General features: G+C 36.2%; 1 protein-coding gene across 6 annotated transcripts in view; it reads left to right on the top strand.

The window, feature by feature from the left end:
• The window catches only part of MAGI2 (membrane associated guanylate kinase, WW and PDZ domain containing 2), a 2,888,931-nt gene that overhangs the window by 2,692,026 nt on the left and 175,933 nt on the right, over window positions 1–20,972 (top strand). For all 6 annotated transcript variants that reach the window (XM_044088324.1, XM_044088323.1, XM_044088325.1 and 3 more), the window contains one exon: window positions 10,134–10,272. In XM_044088324.1, the coding sequence (XP_043944259.1) occupies window positions 10,134–10,272 (139 nt within the window). The remainder of the gene's footprint in view (window positions 1–10,133; window positions 10,273–20,972) is intronic.

Here is a 20,972-nt window from a genome sequence, read left to right as displayed (position 1 = left end):
CACGAAAACAAAATCCAGGTTCCTGAAAATCTCAATAGACTCTGTGGCATACCTCATTAGCATTCTGATTAACAGATCCATCCTAGAATCTCATGTTCCCACCCTCTGGAAAAAAGCTATAATCCTTCATCTTCACAAAGGAGGCACCTCAGCTGACATTTCAAATTTCCGCTCCATTGCTATCCTTTCCCCTATCTCTAAAATTCTAGAAAAATGTGTCCAAAAACAACTCCTAGACTTCCTCCTAAAAAACAACATTCTCTCCCCCAGACAGCATGGTTTCCTCCCCGATCATAGTACAACCAACACTCTTATATCTTTCTTAAATACAGTCAATAAAGCCAGTGTATCAGCCTTGTTTTTGGACTTATTAAAGGCTTTCAATATGATTTCAAACCCTATCCTCCTTTCACAACTCTCCAGCTTAGGTCTATCTTTCCAATCTCTCACCTGGTTTAACTGTTACCTCTTAAACAGAGAACATGCTGTCAAATGCCAAAACTCCATTTCTCCCTATATTCATAACCCTACAGGGATTCCCCAAGACTCAATATTAGTCCCACTCTTGTTCAACATCTTCATCAATAATCTTCACAGAGTAATCCAGCAAGGTTCCCTAGTCCAGTACACAGATGACTCCACTATAGTCTACGCTGCCCCAAACTCAAACAGTTTAAAGCAACAGACACAAACTGCAATCACTACTATGGAAACTTGGCTACATGAAAACCACCTTTTTTTAAATCCAAAAAAAAACTATAGCACAATCTTATGTTCTTCCCTCTCTAATTTATGGTGCACCTTTACAAAGAAACCTACAATCCATACTGAAGTCTAAATTAGAAGCATGTTATAACAAGATCACTAACTTTGCCACCAATAGTCACAACTCCACTCATCACTGCACTGTACTAAAACAACCTCAGTGGCTGGAATTCCCCCATCACCTTCTCTTACTTCAACTTACAACCACACATAAATTAATACATAAGCCCCAAACCTGCCCTGCACTCAGTTCTTTATTTTCCTCTCTATAATCCTATTAGGCCTCTTCTCTCTGAACATCAGTATCATCTTCAAATACATAAACCCAAGCTACCTGCAGGTCAACTTTTATATTCTTGGAACATAGCGAAACTCCGAAACAATCTTCCACCTTCTATCTGCTTACATGAAAGGCCTTCCATTTTCAAAACTGCGCTACTCAATCTTCTTCTTTCTAAATGGATTTGTAATTGTTCCTCCTCTCCCTTTGGCATTACCTAAATCAATCACTGTATACCTAAACATGTCTACCCCCACCCTTCTGTAATATGCCTTCAATTTTATCAGTCTCATCCTAACATTTCTCTTTAACTTTATATATTTCTATTATTGTATCTATGACCATGATGATGATCAGAAAGTTTGTAGCAGGTCTAGTTAATCCTAGGTTAATTTAATGAATATCCTTTGAAGTTTGCTACATACCCCTGTTAAAATGCCATGTTTTTTGTGATATAAAAAAATGAGACCACAGTAAATCATTTCAAATCTTTTCCCACCTTTAATGTGACCTATAACCTGTACAATTCAATTGAAAAACAAATCTGTTAGGGGGAAAATGCAAAAAAATAAAAAACGTACAATAAGCTGGTTGCATGTATCCACACCCTTAAACTAATACTTTGTTGAATCATCTTTTGATTTAATTACAACATTCAGTCTTCTTCGGTAGGAGTCTATCAGTATGGCATATCTTGACTTGGCAATATTTGCCCACTCTTCCTTGCAAAAGAGCTCCAAATCTGTCAGATTGTGAGGGCATCTCTTATACACAGCCCTCTTCAGGTCACCCCACAGATTTTCTATTGGATTAAGGTCTGGGCTCTGGCTGGGCCATTCCAAAACTTGAATTTTCTTCTTGTGAAGCCATTCTTTTGTTGATTTGGATGTATGCTTGGGGTCATTGTCATGTTGGAAGGTGATGAAGTAAAAAAGAGACAGTGGTGCTTTCCCACTTGCATGTTACAAAGACAGGAGTTCAGAGAATGGGCAGTGGATATTACTCGAGAGTTATTAGGGAAGACAGACATTTCTTTGGAAGTCTTAGCTAGTGAGTGGGATAAAATGAAAATGGAAATGAAAATAGGGTAGAAATAAGAGAAAAACATGTGGTTGAGAAGTAATAGGAATTATTTAGACGTGCTGAAGAAGGTTAAAGTGTTGTAGCACAGAATAAGAAGAGAAGCAACATCAGAGTGCTAAGGAGAAAATGAGGAAGTGTTTGGATAATACATATGAGTTTAGAAAGATTGCTGTTAAGCATATATTTTTGATAACAGCTCCAGATCACAAAAACTTTTAGCAGAATTACTTAGGAAAGAGAATTCAGAAAGGATTGTCACCAAACGTAGGGAGCCTTTGGCAAGAAAAACATTCAGAGCTCCTATAGGAGTAATAGAAATATTTGTAAATTTCACAAAAAAATGTATAAAGCAGGCAAATTTAAAAAACAATAGAGAGCACAAATGGAAATATTTATGGAAGACTCAATTATGCAAAGGTTAGAGGAAGATGAGGCTCAACAACTGGCAGTTAAGATAGGAGGAGATGAGATAAGACTGGTGATGTATAATCAATCTGCAAGGAAGTCTCCAGGTACAGATGATGTTCCTGTGGAAGTTTGGAAGCTAGAAGGGAAGAAAGTGATAAAGTTCTGGAAGAGTTTGTTTAATGGTATTTTAAAAGGAGGGGAAGCACTAACATCCTAGAAGAAAGTTGTAGTGCCTGTAATATCCAAAGAAGTTAAAGACCCAGCAGGCCAAGCTTCTTTTAGACCCGTTTCAATTTTAAATCGTGACTATAAAATGTTTATGTCTGTACTAGCTAACAAAATGGGAAAGACATTGCCAAAATTGATAGATATGGATCAGTGTGGTTTTCTAGAGGGGAGGCAAACATTTGACAACATTAACAGAACAATGATGATCCAGAGGGAAGGAGAATGTAAGAAAATACTGCTGCTATTGGTTGGTGGGTCTTGATGCAGCAAAAGCATTAGACAAAGTAAACTTGTATTTTGTGAGTAGGATAATGGAAGTATTTGCATTCCCTGATACAATGACAATGTTAATTAGGACTATATATGAAGGGTCGGAGGCAAGAAGTAAAGTCAGGAGAGGTTTCCTCTCCAATAAGTTGTGTTTGAACAGAGGAAACAGGCGGGGGTGTCCTCTTTCCCCTTTGCCATATAAGCCAACACAGGAATGGAGAAAGGAGATTTTGCCAGTAGAATTGACTGCAGCCATTAGTACATAAAATAGGCAAGAGGGGAATGAAATTTACTGGAGAAAGTATTTGGAGCAAATAACTAGAGAGGGAAAGGTAATAAAGGTGTGCAGTTTGCACTGTAGGTTAGAAACTGCCTTCCCTACCAAGGATTTATATCAGAATATAGGCAAAGAGAAATGGATGTTGTAGAGTTTTTAGGCAATTCTAGAATGGAAGTTGCTGTTAAAAAATGGATAATTAGAAGAGCATATAAAATATTGCATGATAGCTATAAGAATCAATCAGAAAAGTTTAAAAAGCATGTGGAGAGAGACTAGAAAAGCAATCTGCATGACAACAATGGGAGGATATATGTATGGCTCAGGTCTATATTAGTTCATCAAAATACATATTCGTCAAATACGTATTCATCAACTGCTAAACAGCGAAATTCATTACAGCGAAGCATGTAATTTTTCCCAGGATTAAGAACCACTGGGCCATCAGCACAACTTTGCCCTTTTCCCCACCATAGTTTGATCTTGGAATTGGTATATATAGTGATGGGGGGGTAGGGGGCAAAGCCCCCCACTTAGATGGGTTTGATTTAGTGCAGTGTGTGTTTTGGAATGCTAAAGGGTGAGTGGTTCCTAATCCTGGGAAAAATTCTGTGCTTCGCTGAAATGAATTTCACTGTTTAGCCTTCGTTGAATACATATTCGATGAACATGTATTTCGATGAATTAATATAAACCTGTTTGGCTTACAAGTATGCAACAAATCTCAGAAGGTTCAGGATTTTTGTTTGGAACTGTTTGCATAAGTATTTTTATACCCCAAGCAGACTTAAAAATACTTTTTCCTCAGGTAAATAACAAATGTTGAAGGTATGATGAGGAAGAAAGCGGTCACTGGAAACATATTTTTTGGGAGTGTTATGAGCTGGCAGATTTTAAAAATTCCTTATAGAATCCTCTCAGAAATATTAGAGGAGCAAATAACTGTAACTAAGAAAATTATTTTTTTTTCAGCTGGGACACAGGATCTGAATTTCCTAAATGTAGTAAGCCATTATTAAGTAACTTTCACACAGACAATTGTCAAAGCTTGTGATGATAAACTGATATCAAGCCGCTTCCTCGATTTATCCAAAGCTTTTGACACTGTCTCTCAAAAGCTGCTTCTATCTAAACTTAAAAACCTTAGTCTCTCAAAGTCCACTATACTCTGGTTCACTTGCTGCCTCTCTGATAGACTCCAGTCTGTCAGATGGCTATCAGCCTCCTCCCCCTTCCTTCTTGTTCAAACTGGCATACCCCAAGGCTCCATTCTAGGGCCCTCCTTTTTAACATCTTTACAAATGATCTTGACACTTCTTGTCCTCACTCTTCTCTTAGCCAGTATGCAGATGATTCCACTATAATATCTTGCTCCAGTAATCTCTCCCACCTTCTGACCCTTACCCAAGACTCGCTTCTGCCTGAGGAAGAATGGCTAACCAGCAATGAACTCCTACTTAATCCTAAAAAAACAAACTACTCCTCTTCCTCCCTAAATCCCTACAACATAGAAAAACTTCTCAATCACATCTCTCAACACTAGTACTATCACAGTCGAAACTCACACCAAACTCCTTTGTGTTGTTATCAATGACCAATTAAAGTTCAACATCCATATATTAGAAGCCATCAAAAAAACACACCAAAAACTAAGCCTATTATATAGGAATAAAAAATACCTGACTAATGACACCAAACATTCTCTGACACAAGCTTTGTTACTGCCTGCTCTCTTTTATGCCGCACCTATATTTACAAATATACAGTCCAACTTCTTGTCCAGACTTGAATTCACCTAAAAATTGCTAGATTTGCTGCAAATCTTCCTTACCACTTTCACCACTGCACTGCCTTAAAAAATCTTCTATGGCCAGAAGTGCAAAACGAACTCTTACTTCCTCAGCTCCACCTCACACACTCTATACTAGATAATCCCTTCCTCTGCCCTGCTCTCTGTCTACTCTAATCTCTCCATATACCCCCAAACGTTGTCTTCTCAGTACAGTCCAACACCTCCTGGAAGTCTGTAAGCCCAGGAAACAAGTTGGTAAACTACTGTATAGTCATTCTGTTACCAACACCTGGAATAAACTTCCCCCTGACCTAAGAGTTGTCACTAACAGTTGCAGTTTCAAAAATAGCCTAAAAGATCACATGCTTAAATCATGGACATGCCCCTGCAGTAGTCCTACTTGACCCATACCGCCTCTTCTTTCTTCTTCCTATAGCTCTGTTAATATAATTATTTCACAGGCTATTAATATTTATCTTCCTGCTGCAGACTTTCTGCTACAAATTAACCTGTTCTCACTCAGTCAAATCTATATAGCTAATGTATTTCACATATTTTAACCTGTAGTTTTATGCCAGCTGTTAAGTCTTACTGTTTACTGTTATGCAACTATTTAATTATTATGTTTATTTGCTGATAGTATACCATACAAGTTTCTTTTTATACTTATTAATCAGATATGTATCTGTATATGTCTTATATGTCTGGAGCTTTTCTCCTCGGACCTCTGCTGAAAAAGGGCTTCTTGCCCAGTCAGACTAACCTGGTTAACACATTTCAAATAAATAATTCTACTGGCTACCCAAAAAAGCAATTACTAGAACATGGAAATTGAAATGTAAACCAACTGTATTTGAAGTACTGATTATTGTAAAACAGATTAAAGAAATGGAAATGAGATCTTTAGAAAGAGGAGGAAGAAATTTAATAGAAATAAATGGAATTTATAGAAACATTGCATGCAACATGTTCAAGAGGAGGAGTGAGGCCTACAGGAAGGTAGGAATTGAGCAATATATGAAATGTTGAACTAAATGAGAAACGTTGTAAACAAAGAAAACACATATGTAATGTATAATGTATGTAAATAAGAAAAAAGTTAAGATGGTTAGTTTTCTATTCAGTTAACATATGTGTGACTATGTCTTAAGTAATGTTTTAATAAAAGTGTTACCAGAGAAGAGTACATCTTATATTCATAAAGGAACCCTAGGGGAAAGCAGAAGAATGTAGCTGTGCGTTTTTATTAAATCATGTGATATTGATATTATAAGAAGAAATGTGTGATTTTAATATCATAAAATGCAATGGATAGCTTAGATGAGTATCAAAGTCATAATTTTCCATTTCATTAACATTTTCTGTATGTGGTATTGATGAATTATGGCCTACACTGTACTGCAGCACTCCTAATGTATTAATTCAATAAGGTCCCTACAAATCATAGTCAAAACCATTTAACATCTGATGGTCCATAATGTATTAACATGTACGGTCTCATAATGTCAGTAATTTTTATGGATGAATAGAAATAACCATGCACCGCACAGCAAAACCTGGCTGAAATAATACAGTTTCAGACTATTTTGTAGCATACCTCTGCTGTGGTATACAACAGGGTCATATAAAAGATGCTGTAGTCATGGTAACCATCTGCACAGGAATACAGAATGATGTTAATTACTGCAGAATAATATATGGATTGGATATAACAAGACTGTACTGAGGCAATAGTTTGCATACTGTGTATTAGTAACTGGACCAAGTGATAAAAAGTCTACATTCATCTCAGCAGAGTGTTTCATTAAGTGTACCACAGTGTTTTTGGTTGTCTGGCTCAGTAGAGTTTTGTGTACCACAATGTTTTTGGTTGTGTGGCTTAGTAGAGTTTTGTGTACCACAGTGTTTTTGGTTGTCTGGCTCAGTGGAGTTTTGTGTACCACAGTGTTTTTGGTTGTCTGTCTCAGTGGAGTTTTAAACCATTCTACATCAGTCTCCATATCAGGAGACCGCAAATGAGGAGCCATGTTTTCAGTCAAGTTACTAATAAATTGAGTTACTCTGGTAGCATAATCCAGTATTGCTTACATCATCACTGCATTCATGGGGTCTATATTATAAACTCGAAGGTACAGAATGTTGACTACATTTTCATTGACACATATGTGTCGAACATCTACTTCAACGAATGGCCACATCATTGATTTCTTTCCAAGGGAAAGAATCGGTTGGCCGTTGTTTTAAACCTGCCCTTTTCCCCACTGCGTTGTGATCTCGGAGTTAGTATATTTAGTTGGGGGGGGGGGCTTCACCCCCCCACTTCATAGTGTTTGGTATATTGTGTCATGCGTAGTTGGCCTACCGATTTATTTCCCTTGGAAAGAAATCGATAATGTGGCTTTTCGCTGCAGTGGACGTTCGACACATATGTGTCGAGGAAAAGGTTGTAGACATTCTCTACCTTCGAATATATAATATAGACCCCATTCATGGCTAAGATGATATATATTTATGTATTTATTTGTTTGTTTGTTTTAGTGCTTTTTGCCCCATGATTCCACCTGACCATCAGACACTCTCTCTCCCTTTCAGTCTATTTGTTCCCTTCATTGGTGAAAAGTTGGCTCAGAGTGGTCATCATACAGATAGCTATCTGGGGTGGTTTGAAATTTTTTCCATTTTTCTCCCTTACTCTAGAGATGTGTGAACTTGGTGAGGTGCCAGGAAGGGAACATGCAGTGAGTGATAGTAGAAGACATTTCCCTCATTTCTGCAAAGGACATTCCCTCCAAACAGCCCCCACCCCACCCCCACACACACAACATTAGGGGAGAGCCACAGATCCAGGCAAGTGATATATATTAACTGATTTTGTAGCATAGCCTGATCTGATATGCATCTATTGTTTGTTTATATGTTTGGCTTCTTTGTTTAGCTGCCTTGTTCTATGTCACTTTTATGTTAACTATAGGTATACTGTTTTTGGTGCAGAAACAAATTTCTAATTAACTTTTTAAATATATGTGGATTATGAGCTTTGGGTTTAATAACTTTTCTTTTGTATCTTAAAGCCAATACATATGGATGTGTAAAGGCAATAAGTACAGTAGCAGCTGTAACTGCAATTAGTGCAGTTGCATTTACATGATGGAAAATCACTGATTTGTAAAATCAGTACTTATTACATTTTTTCCTCCCAGGCCATATCCATTATAAGGAAAAGGCAAAAAAGAGCAGCGGAGCACAAACCCAAGCACGCTGGTTTATTCAAGGCAAATAATGTTAGCACAAAACACGCTTTCGGCGAGCCCAATGTCTCACCTTCTTCAGACAAAATTACAAGACAACTAACTAGCCCTTTTATATAAAACAGGGTTCAATAATCAGCAGTCAATCAATTCTAATTAAATCAAATCAGTGCTACTTATCTAATCAAATTAATAAATGTAAAACAATTTAATTTAAAAAGATAGCTGAGTTCACGTTTAAAAACCTATAAGACAGTTTTAAACTTCATGATTAAACATTGTAAATGTAAATAAATAAATTTATAAGTCAAGTATATATCAAATACTTATAATTATATGAGTATATGTATACTTATACAAATAAACAAATAAATATACACATAAATATATAAAATTGTGTTTTAGTAAATATATATAATAAACACATTAAATGGTAACCTTTTAAGTTTACAGTCTTGGGCAGAATTTTGGTGGACAACAAAGGTGGCCCTTGGCAGATTCATTTAGAAATAAATTAATTGGTCTGGCAGATACGTACATGTGCATATACGCATCCAGGTTTAAATGAGTACGTATCCATTGCCTGTGTTCTTAAACTGTTATCTACAAAAAGGTAGATATATAGTAGTGAAGCATGATGCCAGTTTGCACAAATTGTTGTATATTTACACATATTAATATGGAAATATGTGCTGTCATTGATTTTAAATGAACCAAGTAGATTCACTAAATAGATGAATGTTGTGTGTTTTATGGACTATTGAATCAACTATTTAAGATGATTTAGCATCTAGTATTATGTTAATATACAACGTTTTAAGATGTATTTTAGGTTACCATTTAATGTGTTTTATATATATTTACTAAAACACAATTTTATATATTTATGTGTATATTTATTTGATTATTTTTATAAGTATACATATACTCATATAATTATAAGTATTTGATATATACTTGACTTATAAATTTATTTACATTTACAATGTTTAATCATGAAGTTTAAAACTGTCTTATAGGTTTTTAAACGTGAACTCAGCTATCTTTTTAAATTAAATTGTTTTACATTTATTAATTTGATTAGATAAGTAGCACTGATTTGATTTAATTAGAATTGATTGACTGCTGATTATTGAACCCTGTTTTACATAAAAGTGCTAGTTAGTTGGCTTGTAATTTTGTCTGAAGAAGGTGAGACATTGGGCTCGCCGAAAGCGTGTTTTGTGCTAACATTATTTGCCTTGAATAAACCAGCGTGCTTGGGTTTGTGCTCCGCTGCTCTTTTTTGCCTTTTCCTGGTTTGTGTGCTTATTTGGTGACGTGGTTTTGAAGTTCATATCCATTATAAGACATTGTAAATAATCAGAAAAAGTGTGAATAGTTAATCTCTCAAGTGAAGATATTGCTTGACTAGTTAAAACCTATTTGTAACATTTTTATAGTACACATGCATATTACAGGACCAACCTGAAAACATATTTTTTACTGGTACTATCCCTTTGAACTAGAACTAGGGTTTAAATAAAGTTCAGAATTAAAAGTGATGGCTTAAATTATTACCTAGCACACTAAGACAAAGTGTATGCAGTGAGTTTAATTCAGTATTCAGAAATCACAAGTTCAATTTAAAGTGATTTAGCCTGTCAAAGTTATTGAAAAGGGAAACAGAAGTACATTTCTTTCCCATTTGACTATCACACAGGTATCGCCTGATCCAGTGCTGAGGTATATTAAATACTTTGCTGTAATTTTGTGCTTAATCTGTATTTTTCTGTATGACAGGTTGGCGATCAAATAATTGAAATTAACGGAGAAAGCACAAGGGACATGACGCATGCCAAGGCGATAGAGCTTATCAAACTAGGAGGAAGACGAGTACGACTCCTACTTAAACGTGGGACAGGACAAGTTCCAGATTATGGTGGGTTTTCATCTGAATTTAAAAATGTTTTTATTAAACTGTACCACGGTTATATATAGAATGTATATTTTATTACGACAAGGACAAAACTAACCTCTCCTGATAGCGATCGTCTGGGAATAATACTTGATTTCTTATGAAAGACAAAGCATATAATTTTTAAACACCTTTATTAAATTATCACTTAGGACATCGGTACACATACATCAGTAAAAAAGAAAACAAACCATATTAATATGTTTTCATTTACATACATTATACATTACATTGCATGAATGTTTGTAGATCTTACCACATTCATTGCTTTGGCGGGGGGGTACGGTGATTGTATGGAAACCTTTTATAAAGGTAAATATTTAGGATATTTTCTTACTGTGAGAAGCACTGTTAGATGACTGAAATTAAAAATACATATTACTGCTAAGATTCCTCATAGTATTTGAAAATTACTTTGGAAAATTGAAGACTTCAGACCATTACAGTATCATAACAGAAAAAGTACATTTTCCAGGCTTGTTAAAAATTTCTTTTCTTGAGAGACACATTTATGTAAATTCTTTTTCTGAGCAATGCTTTACTTTGATGAACAGCCCCCTTAATCTGACTGTCTGTTAATAGTACAACAGATCAATAACAGTTTCTAAGCAGAGAGAAATATGTGTTATGCATATTAGTAACATATCACATCAGATAAAATAAATGCATGGAACTGGGTCCTGTCCTGAACATGACTTACTTTATACTTTACTTTGTCTTTAAATAGGAACGCAGTCCACATCAGCATGCACGCACTATATGTAGTCACTTAAGTACATGTGTAACAATCCCTCCTACTTACTTTTAGCTCCTAAGAGGATGTACATGTTACAAAAAGTCATTCATGCAGATCTGTTTGGTAGTGTGCATTAGGATTCAGTTTTGTGGAACTGTGTACTTTCTGATGAACGTCTTCTATGAGAAATCAAGAAAAGCATAAGTAAAATGCAAACCAGCATTATTTCTATACATTTTTCATATAAGGCATTACTGAAACTTAGATTATGCCTCCCACCTCATAGATCTATCCCCATTAGGAGTTTTCTACAATGCTTAGGATAGCAGCTATATAATTTCAGAGTTGCTAAAACTCAGGATAGCATTATTGTAGTTTCTCAGGGCTGTGTCCCTTAAGCTTTGTGGATTTTCTGTTAGGACTGACTGTATAAGGTTCAAGTGTTCCCACACTGGAAGTGCCTTCTCATGGACCTTATTTATTGGATTCTTAGCTTGGTGATGTTCAGAAACTCCAGTTTTAGCCTTCCATACACATAGCACACCTGTCTTGATATCTGGTCTAAGAATTACATCCATTTAGATTCATGGGTTTGGATGTCCTTCCCTCTCTGCTCTTTGTTCAGAACATGCATCCTTCTTTTGTCATGGAGCAGAGCATGCCATTCCTCTGGTTATAGTATGGGTCGTCTTGGAATTCTGGAATAAGTTTAAGAGTTCTGGAAAAGTTTAGTTGCTTGGCTATTGTCTGCAGGCTGTCAGGTTGTATAACATGCTAGATCTGACACACATACTATGAACTACAGATATTAAATTAAAACTCTATTACTTGTAGCACCATGGATCAGGTGACATTTTTCCTTTCAGTAATATTTTATCATTGGAACAGGTGCCATTTTTCCTTTTGGTAATATCTTGCGAAAACATGCTAGGTTTTCTCACTACTTGATAACGGCCTGTCATGCATAGCTTCAGTAAATACAGCCATGGCTTTAAGTTTCTTTTCAGAAATAACATGGCAAGTGTTTCATTCATGGTTACATGTATCACATTTCCAAATGTAAAAAAGAAAATGTCCAGTTAGAGTGGCAGTGACTTTTTATCTGGAGTTGTAGCTCTTCTTTGCATTTTTAAAAGCTCATATGAATTTCTCATCGAGCCCATTAGTGGTTAGAGTATGGGATGGGATGCTAAAGTTATGTGCTTTATTTTATTTTGATTTATGAAGGTTGCAAATTATTTTCATGTAATCTGCAGTTTGTTTTCATCCATAATTTGGTTAAACAACCCTTCCTTGTGAATATCTTGCTTAGAAATACAATTATTTTCTCTCAGTAACTCCAGGAATACCACTTGAGGCAATTTAGAATGTAGTATCATGGCAATGAGAAATATGCTGTCCATGAAAGTGTTTATGAAGTTTAAATGTCTGTGCTGTCCTGGCACACATGACCACTCCTAATGATGCAGACATGCTCACACATTTATGAGACACATCTTTATTGACTTTGCTGGAATGGCTTTATTTTCAGTCTGCTAAGATGCCCCTCCTGGAATTCCACACTTAGAACTATAGTTTGACAGGCATGAGTACCGTGAAACCACATGGTACTGTGATTTGGTACATAGACAACTGCTTGTCCACACTGCAAAAGCCACGTACAACTTATCCCACTCACGAAACATTCTTTTCATAGGTTCATAGGTCGGTACTAGGCTATCGGCCCTTGGGCCTATACAAGCCTAGCCATATCAATTCCCTTGCTATTTCTTCCCAGAATATTTACTTCCCTGGTCCCCTGTCTAGCAGGGCAACTGACGTGATTCCCGATCTCCCATCCAATTGTCGAGGTTCCTTTTGAAGAGGGCCAAAGAGGTGCTCAGCTTGACATGTATGGGCAGTCTATTCCAGAGTATGGGGAGTCTCTGGGTCAGGAACCTATCCCTCCAGCATGTTTTCTTTCATTGTGATGACCAGATTTAGATCCCTAGAACATGTAGCTCTGAGGGATTGGGATTTCTTTAAGTGTAGCATGTCCAACAGCATTGGTTTTGACATGGCCTTCTATGTTAGGCAGAGATTACCTCTGAGTAGGTGATATGCGACAGAGTATAGCTGGAGTTTTTTTAGACGGTCAGCATAGGGCATCTGCTTTAGGCCTGTGATTCTTTTAGTGAGGTATTTCTGTGGCCTTTCCAGTTGTTGCAGATGTCTTGTGAGGTACATACCAAATGGAGCATTGTACTCTATAATGGGTCTAATGAGGGATGAGTACAGTGGGACAATGACCTCCTTTTTTCTGGATGAAAAGCCCTTAGTGATGAGGTGTGCCACATAGAAGGATTTCCTGACTGTTGTGGCTATGTGGTTATCGAAAGTGAGACCACTGTCCACCTGTGTCTCTAAGTCCCTTATCACACTTTCGGTGTTTAGTGTACTGCCACTCATGATGGACTAAGGAACTCACTAGAAGTAGATGTACTTTGTACAGCACAGTATAATTTCAAGACTTTCTGTGAGTGTTCATGTTGGTGGTGGCAGGTGTACCATTAATGGTATGTAATACCTTTTTAATGGCTCTTCCATGTTAGGTTCCTATGAATTTTATTTTGATAACCCAGACATACCTATTGGTAATAAAATGCTGTTTAGTTCCTTTTTACTCACTATATTATATGAATGTGTTCCTTTGAAATAGGGAATGGTGATAAAATGTTATGTCCCTTCAAAACAAGGATAACTGCTGTTACCTTGTTGCTGTTATTTTGAAATTTCTTGCTGAGTTCTCTGCATATTAGTGTAAGGGCTTCTTAGCCAATATAAGCAACATTTTATTACATTTTGATTACTCCGGGTGACACAAACAGTCTTTTATTACCATCTGGGAACTTGTACAGTAAAACTGTGCTGGTTCTGTAACCCGTAGCCTCACATGCCAACCTTATAGCTTATATATCTCATCTGATATGACCATGCCTTTATCACACTGAACACCTGTGTGCAACCATCTGCTCACTACAGTGCTAACCTGTTTTGGAATAAAGCATTTATCCTGTAAAACTATTGCAAAAATTGGCTAGAATTAATAGCATTACCAGTCAAAGACTGGAATGAATTTGTGAGGTATTTTAGACCTAAGTATTTTTAAAATATGTTGTGCCTCAGCTAGTGAGTTCTTTAGTCCATCATGAATAATAATATGCCCTCAGTATAATATTCCTTTGCTGAAAAATTTGTCTGAAGCCTTACTCACTTACTCTGTATAAAACTTATTTTAACCTAGTCACACATTGTCGAATGACTGCTCTGACTTAAAATGTCAGTTTCCATGAAAATCAAATTTGCATGAATTCAATTATGAAATCAAAACAGATCCTAGGAAAAGAATGCTCAATAAATGCAAACTTGGAGTTTTATAAGTAAGGCAAACTGGTAGTTTTATAAGTTATAAATATTAGGAGAAATACAAGTTGTAGAATGAGTGCACTGGCTTAAAATGTCAAATTCTGTAAAAATCTCATGTTTTTCCAATGCCAAGTCAGTCTACATCGGCGATTTACTGCTATTTTGCCCAGACTATTCAGATGTGCAGATATACACACACACACACACACACACACGCACACACACTGACCATGGGTTCCAGACACAGAGTAGCCATCAGTAGATAGAAAGTTTTTCCCCCTTAAATAATTATGTCAACATTAATGCCTGCAAATGTGTGACTAATAGTGCATTAAGCTAAGACTGTTTGAGTTCTTTCTTACTATAAGACAAAATAATATGGTTACTTTTAATTATATTATTTCTTAATATGAAAGCAGACACTCTATTTCTTAAGTAAAAATGCCTTAAATACATGTAGCTAACTCTTAAAAAAATACTTGCCTGCATTTAGCCAGTGTAAACCTTTATGCAGCTATTTTCAAACCATGTCTTAGCTCCGAGGCAAAGCCACGGTTGTGCAGCGCTAGTGTTGTGGCCTCACAGCAAGAGGTTCTCCCATTCAATTCTCGGCTGGAGCGCCTTCTGTGTGGAGTCTGCATGTCCTCCCTGCGGTCGAGTGGCATTTGAAAGATATGCGTGAATTGGTGTGCCTTCGTTGAAGGTTGGGCATTGGGCTGGCACCTCGGCACTGTAGAAATCTACTGCCAATCATTAGCGGACCGGAGTTCCGCTGTGGTGACCCCTAACCAGGAAAAGCCGGAAGAAGAAGTCAGCTTCATAGCTACTGAATCTTCCTGATTATTTCATGGTTAACACACTAATTAGAACAGTTTTTATGTTTCCTTCTAGATGACAAAAGTGTATCATACTTTAAGAGCCTGCTTCACTAGAAAGTGCAAAGTAAAAATTTTACTCAGTTCCAGTGTAACAACTTCTTATTGGAATAATTACCATTTGTTAATAACTATTTTACCTCTCTAATATATATACCATGCATTCATAATATTGTATTCTTCATTGAAATGGAGTCTAGACCTGCTGCATTTTCCCTGCAATCAGTGTTATATCTTACTTTACTGTTACACCACTAATGATAATTAGTGAAACACACGCTGCGGAAGTATATATTGTATGACATCATACTTGAGAAACAAGAATGACAGTGGAACTAATTATATCCAATGTCGAGTGGATTTAGTGTCACTGTTCATACCCTAAATTTCTAGGGGGGAATTCTGTTGTTGGTTGTAAAGCTTTTGGTATACTGCTAAATATAAAGCTCTCTCTCTCGCTCTTCTCATAGCTCACATCCTATTTAAAGTACAAACTGAAGTACCTTAGTGCCTATGCTTCGAGCACATAAAGAACTATGTAAAAGAAAGTGGTGGAGCTTTTCTTACTATCCTTACTGTTTCTGTTTGGAATTTGAAGTCACTGGGCATCAATGATTGTTTAAAGATCTGCAGTACAGCAACTTTAGGATCATGGTAATTGAAGAAACAGTTTAAATGGCTATTTTCTAGCTAAACAGAGGCTAAACAGATCAAATTACAAACAGTGTTGCATATTTGGTTAGGATAACAAGCAGTAGAGCAAAGTTTGATTCCCGTTGCACAGCTAGCGTAATGAATGGCTGCCAGCAAGCATAACTTAAGCAGACAAAAGCTCTTTAGTGAACCCTGAAAATAAACTTTTTTTTTTTATTTTTGTTTAAGGCCTCCTCTGGATAAGAAAGAGTAAAAAAAGAAAGGAGAGGGGTCTAAGCTGCTAAAGACTGAACTGAGCTTAATATGAGTGGGTTGTTTAATTTAATTGTGATGTTTTATTTATTTACTGCTTTACTTTTTTCTTTAGCTAATTATGTATTGTTGTACATAGCAGTCTGTTTTCAAATGATGACCTAAGAGCTTTGATTCTGTAAAACATTCACTAAACATAGTTGTAAGCAGATGCTGTACATGGGAATTAAGGCATTGTCTATATTCATAGTTTCGTATTTCTCCATATGGCTCAATTATATGAGTCAAACATTTGGTGCTAGAGCTCTGACAGCCGTTTGTGTATTTCTCAGTATTATAGCAAAATATTGGAGAGGTTGGTATTTGTTCTGTATTGTTAAAAATAAAGCAACCATAGTTGAAATGTAAAGTTTCTGAAAGGCATTTCTATGTGCGACTAGATTTACATTTACTGAGTTTGGTGCTTTAAGTATGACCTAGCAGTTCTTCATTCTTATTTATACAAAGCAAGCTCTTGCCCTTATATAGAGCACATGTCACATTATAACTGCATTCTGTACTTAGAATGTTTCCCACTAATGATGGACTATATCCCCAGACACCACTTAACATCAGATTATTGTCAGATGTTACTGAAGTGGTATGTACTTAAAACCTGTATGACTGCAAATGCTATGAGGAAATAGTGAAAGATGAGAAGCTAAGATGAGTGGAGCAGGCAAAGTAATTTAAAGAGCTTAGAACATAAATCGAATAAGGTTCATCTCTAACCTGAACCCCTAGTCACGGGGAATGCAAATTTAAGTCAAGTGCTGAAAGATTAGATTTCAATCTGTATTATTTCCTGAATGAACCAATTAATTCATTGCTCGAGCCTGGCCTTAATTGGCAATCGCAAACAACGGCTCGAAACATATTTCTGAAATATATTAGGTTTGCTTCAAACTTCATATAGTTTTTGAAAACACAATAAATGTAGGTGCACTTGGTTTATAAAATACTTTCAGGCTATGATAAATTATCTTTGCATAAACATATTAATTTTGCCATGTCATTTTATTTACTCTTTGATTGTTAATATGTGAATCGGTAGAAAAACTCCAGTCTGTTTTCCATGAGCAGAGAATAAAAACTAGCACAGAAGTTGAATAAAAATATATATTTTCAATGGAGCTTGGTTTGTAGATGGTAGCAAGGTGCCTCAGCTGTTAGGGTTTCTGCAGCATATTACCAGGATATGAGGATAAGTTTTGACATATATTTAGAGCTTCTTTGGGGTGTGCATATTCTTCCCAATGTTTTTCTGAATTTTATCCGGACACTTTGGTTTTCCACCACTTCTGCCCCCCCTCCCCTACACCAGAATTTTGTTGATTGGCTTCTGTTGTACAGCCTGTATATATTGCATTTACCTTTGCACCTTGTGCTGTAGATTATGGATGACATTGAGACCTTAAAGATATGTTTACTTACTCAGTCAATGCAACTTCAAGGTGGCAGGAGATGGTGTTCAGCATTGCTAGCTAGTGACTTATACCATTGGTACCAGATGCTGGTGATACCTTTGTCAGTGTCATTGGCCATGGAAAAGTGCAAAGGATCCTGCTCATACCCCAACAGACAGAAGCAGACCCAAAAACTCTTCAAGAGAGAATGCTTAAGTGGAGGCAGTTTGTTTAGTCATATGAAACTTGCACTAGTCTTCAGAAAGCCTGTGCCACCTACAATGGCAGGCATTCCTTTCTTGCATTCCTCTTTGGTGATCTTCTGACATGTATGTTTTTGGTTACTGTTGCTCTTCTTCAGAGGGCTTGTGTTGATCATTCTGCAGTATCTAACAGAGTATGAAGCAAAGACAGCCATTTAATTCACTCTTGAAAAATTGCCAATGAATTAGTAACATGGAGCCCAAATAGGCACAAAACTGAACTGATGGTAATGAAAAATCTTGCTAAATATAATAGGATGATTCATTACCTTACGTGAAGGAGGACTCCCTGAATTTATGACAGGAAACTCTTTAAGGCAGTCATGCTAAGGTCATTGCAGATCTGCAGTATCCAGGCTGATGGCTTGGGAAAAGTTAGGGTGGTACTCCACTTTACAGGTTTGCAGATCTCTGAACTACCTCCTTAAAGAAGTCATGTGTGGAGGATGCATAATACGTACAGCCATCATGGGACCCCTTGTCTAGATGATGCCTACCAGAACATATTATTGTCACCACTGATATTTAAGCAGGTGAAGCTTTCACTCTACAATCAGAAAAATGATAACTCTGTCTAAAACCCACAATTAGTACAGTTAACCTATAGATATTAATCAATGCATTTTCTCTTTTGTTGACCAGTCTAGTCCCATTAGGTTAGTAGCCTCTGTTCAGGGGACAACCAAGGTGGAATTTGTACTACTTGAAGAAATTTGGCCAAGAAAGCAGGGAATTTCCCATACTGTTTTGATGAGAGGAAGTGAAGCATTCTCTGGAGCTGCTAGGTGGTGCCAGAGGGCTGCTACTGCAGTTCCAGGAATTCCAAGATGGAGGAGAGTTCAGCAGGGATGGAGAGAAGACAAGGAGAAAAATTACTGAAAGAAGGAAAAGGAGATGAAATAACTGATACAGAACTGGAAATGGAGGACTGGAGGCATAGGTGCTGATAGATTTGATGAGCCATGCAATACCAAAGAAAGCTGAGGAAGCACAATGGAGTGACATGGTGGAGAGAGTTTACTTGAGAAAGAAAGTGAGAGATTGGAAACACAAACAACAGCTGGTGAAGAGAAAACAGTGTAGGTATTCTCCGCTGGTAGAGTAGCCAGTTTTCAGGGTTTACCTCTGAAAAAGTTTTTTTGTTACAAGAAATAAGTTATGCAGATGCAGCAAGGCAAGGAAGAACGTTAGAAGGAACTGAGAGAGGACAAACACTGGCAGTTTCTCAACAGCTACAGAGAAGACAACAAGTGGTAACAATAAAAGTAATAATGATGGCAGTGTGAATAGATATGACATTACAGATAGTATTATTTTGCCACTAGGGTTTAACATTAAAGACAGAACAGCATTTATTAATTTGTGAGCTAAACATTTTTATGAAGACACATCTGAAAGCTTTAACTTGTTGGATAGATTTATGATTGAGACTGAAAAAAAAATGAGTAGCACCATGGAAAGATTATTTATTTCAGACCATAGAAGTACAGTGAAAAAAGAAAATAAATGTGCAGTTTAGGACTTCAGATATTGAAAAGCATGAGTTACTATGTAGTAAATTACATGATGTTAAAAAATATGTCATGATGGACTGGGGGTTGGGAAGTCTAGATAACAATGGATATTAAGGATGGGAAAAATTCAACGTATTTCAAATACAGTAATTGTAAATGACAAGAAAAGATCTGTTAGGTACTAGGACCAGCTCAAAGCATGGTATTTCTGTGGGAATTAAAATAATTTAGCACATGACTGTAACAAGTGAAAGTGTAGAGAATGTAGGGATAAGGGAAATGCAAAAACTGCAAACCTTTTTATAAAAAAATGTAAATAATTTGAACAATTCTGGTTTGACTGCCCCATGTTAGAGAAGAAAAGAAAAAATGAAGAGAACTGTTCAGAAGAAAGACAAACAGTAGAAAATATTACTACAGATGATGTTGAAAGAGAAGGTGGTATGGGAAAATGAATAGTCAAGAAAACTTAGAGAATAAATAAATAATAATAAATAACAGTTCAAAATGAGATTATTAATATATAAGAAGAAAACATATTTGCAATTTTAGAAAGTAAAGATGAAAAGTGGAGAAAAGGAGGCACGTGAAGAACAAGAACATGATAGTGAAACATCATTTGTTGGAAGACTTAGGATAAAGAAAATAAAAATAAGGTCTGGAAGTAAAACACAAAAAGGAATAAGATGATAAAGGAATTTTAGCGTTAAACATGAATAATATTAGAAGTGATATATGAGGTTTGGTGGTGGTAGATAGATGCAAAATAATGTTTATTTATTTATTTTTGCCTGCTAGATACCATATGTAACAAAGAGAAAAAAGGGAAAAAATATAGGCAGAATTCGGGGGCAGGGCAAATTGTTTGGTTGGTAAGAACTGAGACATGTTGTGGTATAGGAATTATAAAAATGAAGAAATAAGAATTTTAGATGTAACAATAATAGTACCAGGAATGGTAGTGATATGTGACATAAAAATAAGGCAAACATGCAGAAGATTAATATTGATTTATGCTTATATTAATATGACAGAGAGAAAGCAGCTGTTTGAAGAAATAAACATTTATTTTTAAAGGCCAGTAGTGATGGTAGGAGATTTTAACTGTAATCTGAAGAAAGAAAATGGAAAATATCACAGGATATTAAGATATTAAATGAATTAGTAAAATGTGGAGATGTAGAAGTAGGAAAATATAGGGAAAGGGGGAATTTTTAAGACTGAACTTAGTTATGTAGTTTACTCTAAAGACATGGAAGAAATAATAAGGGAGTACAAATGGCAGAGTTTTTAGATTATAGAACAATATGGGCTAGAATAGTGGAAGAAAACAAAATAATAAAGAAGGGAAAAGGGAGAAAGAGATTAACTGCAGAGTTTTAAAAAAGTATAAGCAATTATAAGAGAGAAGGAAGTATTCTGGAAGGATCATATGGCAATGAGGCCATTTTATAAAAATGCATACAGTGGTAGGTAGTGTAGAAGCAGAATTATAAAAATGTATTTCGAAGTGGAAATAA

Source organism: Protopterus annectens, chromosome 11.part0, assembly GCF_019279795.1.
Source record: "Protopterus annectens isolate FY-2018-M chromosome 11.part0, PAN1.0, whole genome shotgun sequence".
NCBI classification, from domain to species: Eukaryota; Metazoa; Chordata; order Ceratodontiformes; family Protopteridae; genus Protopterus; species Protopterus annectens.
This window is presented reverse-complemented; position numbering and strand designations above follow the sequence as displayed.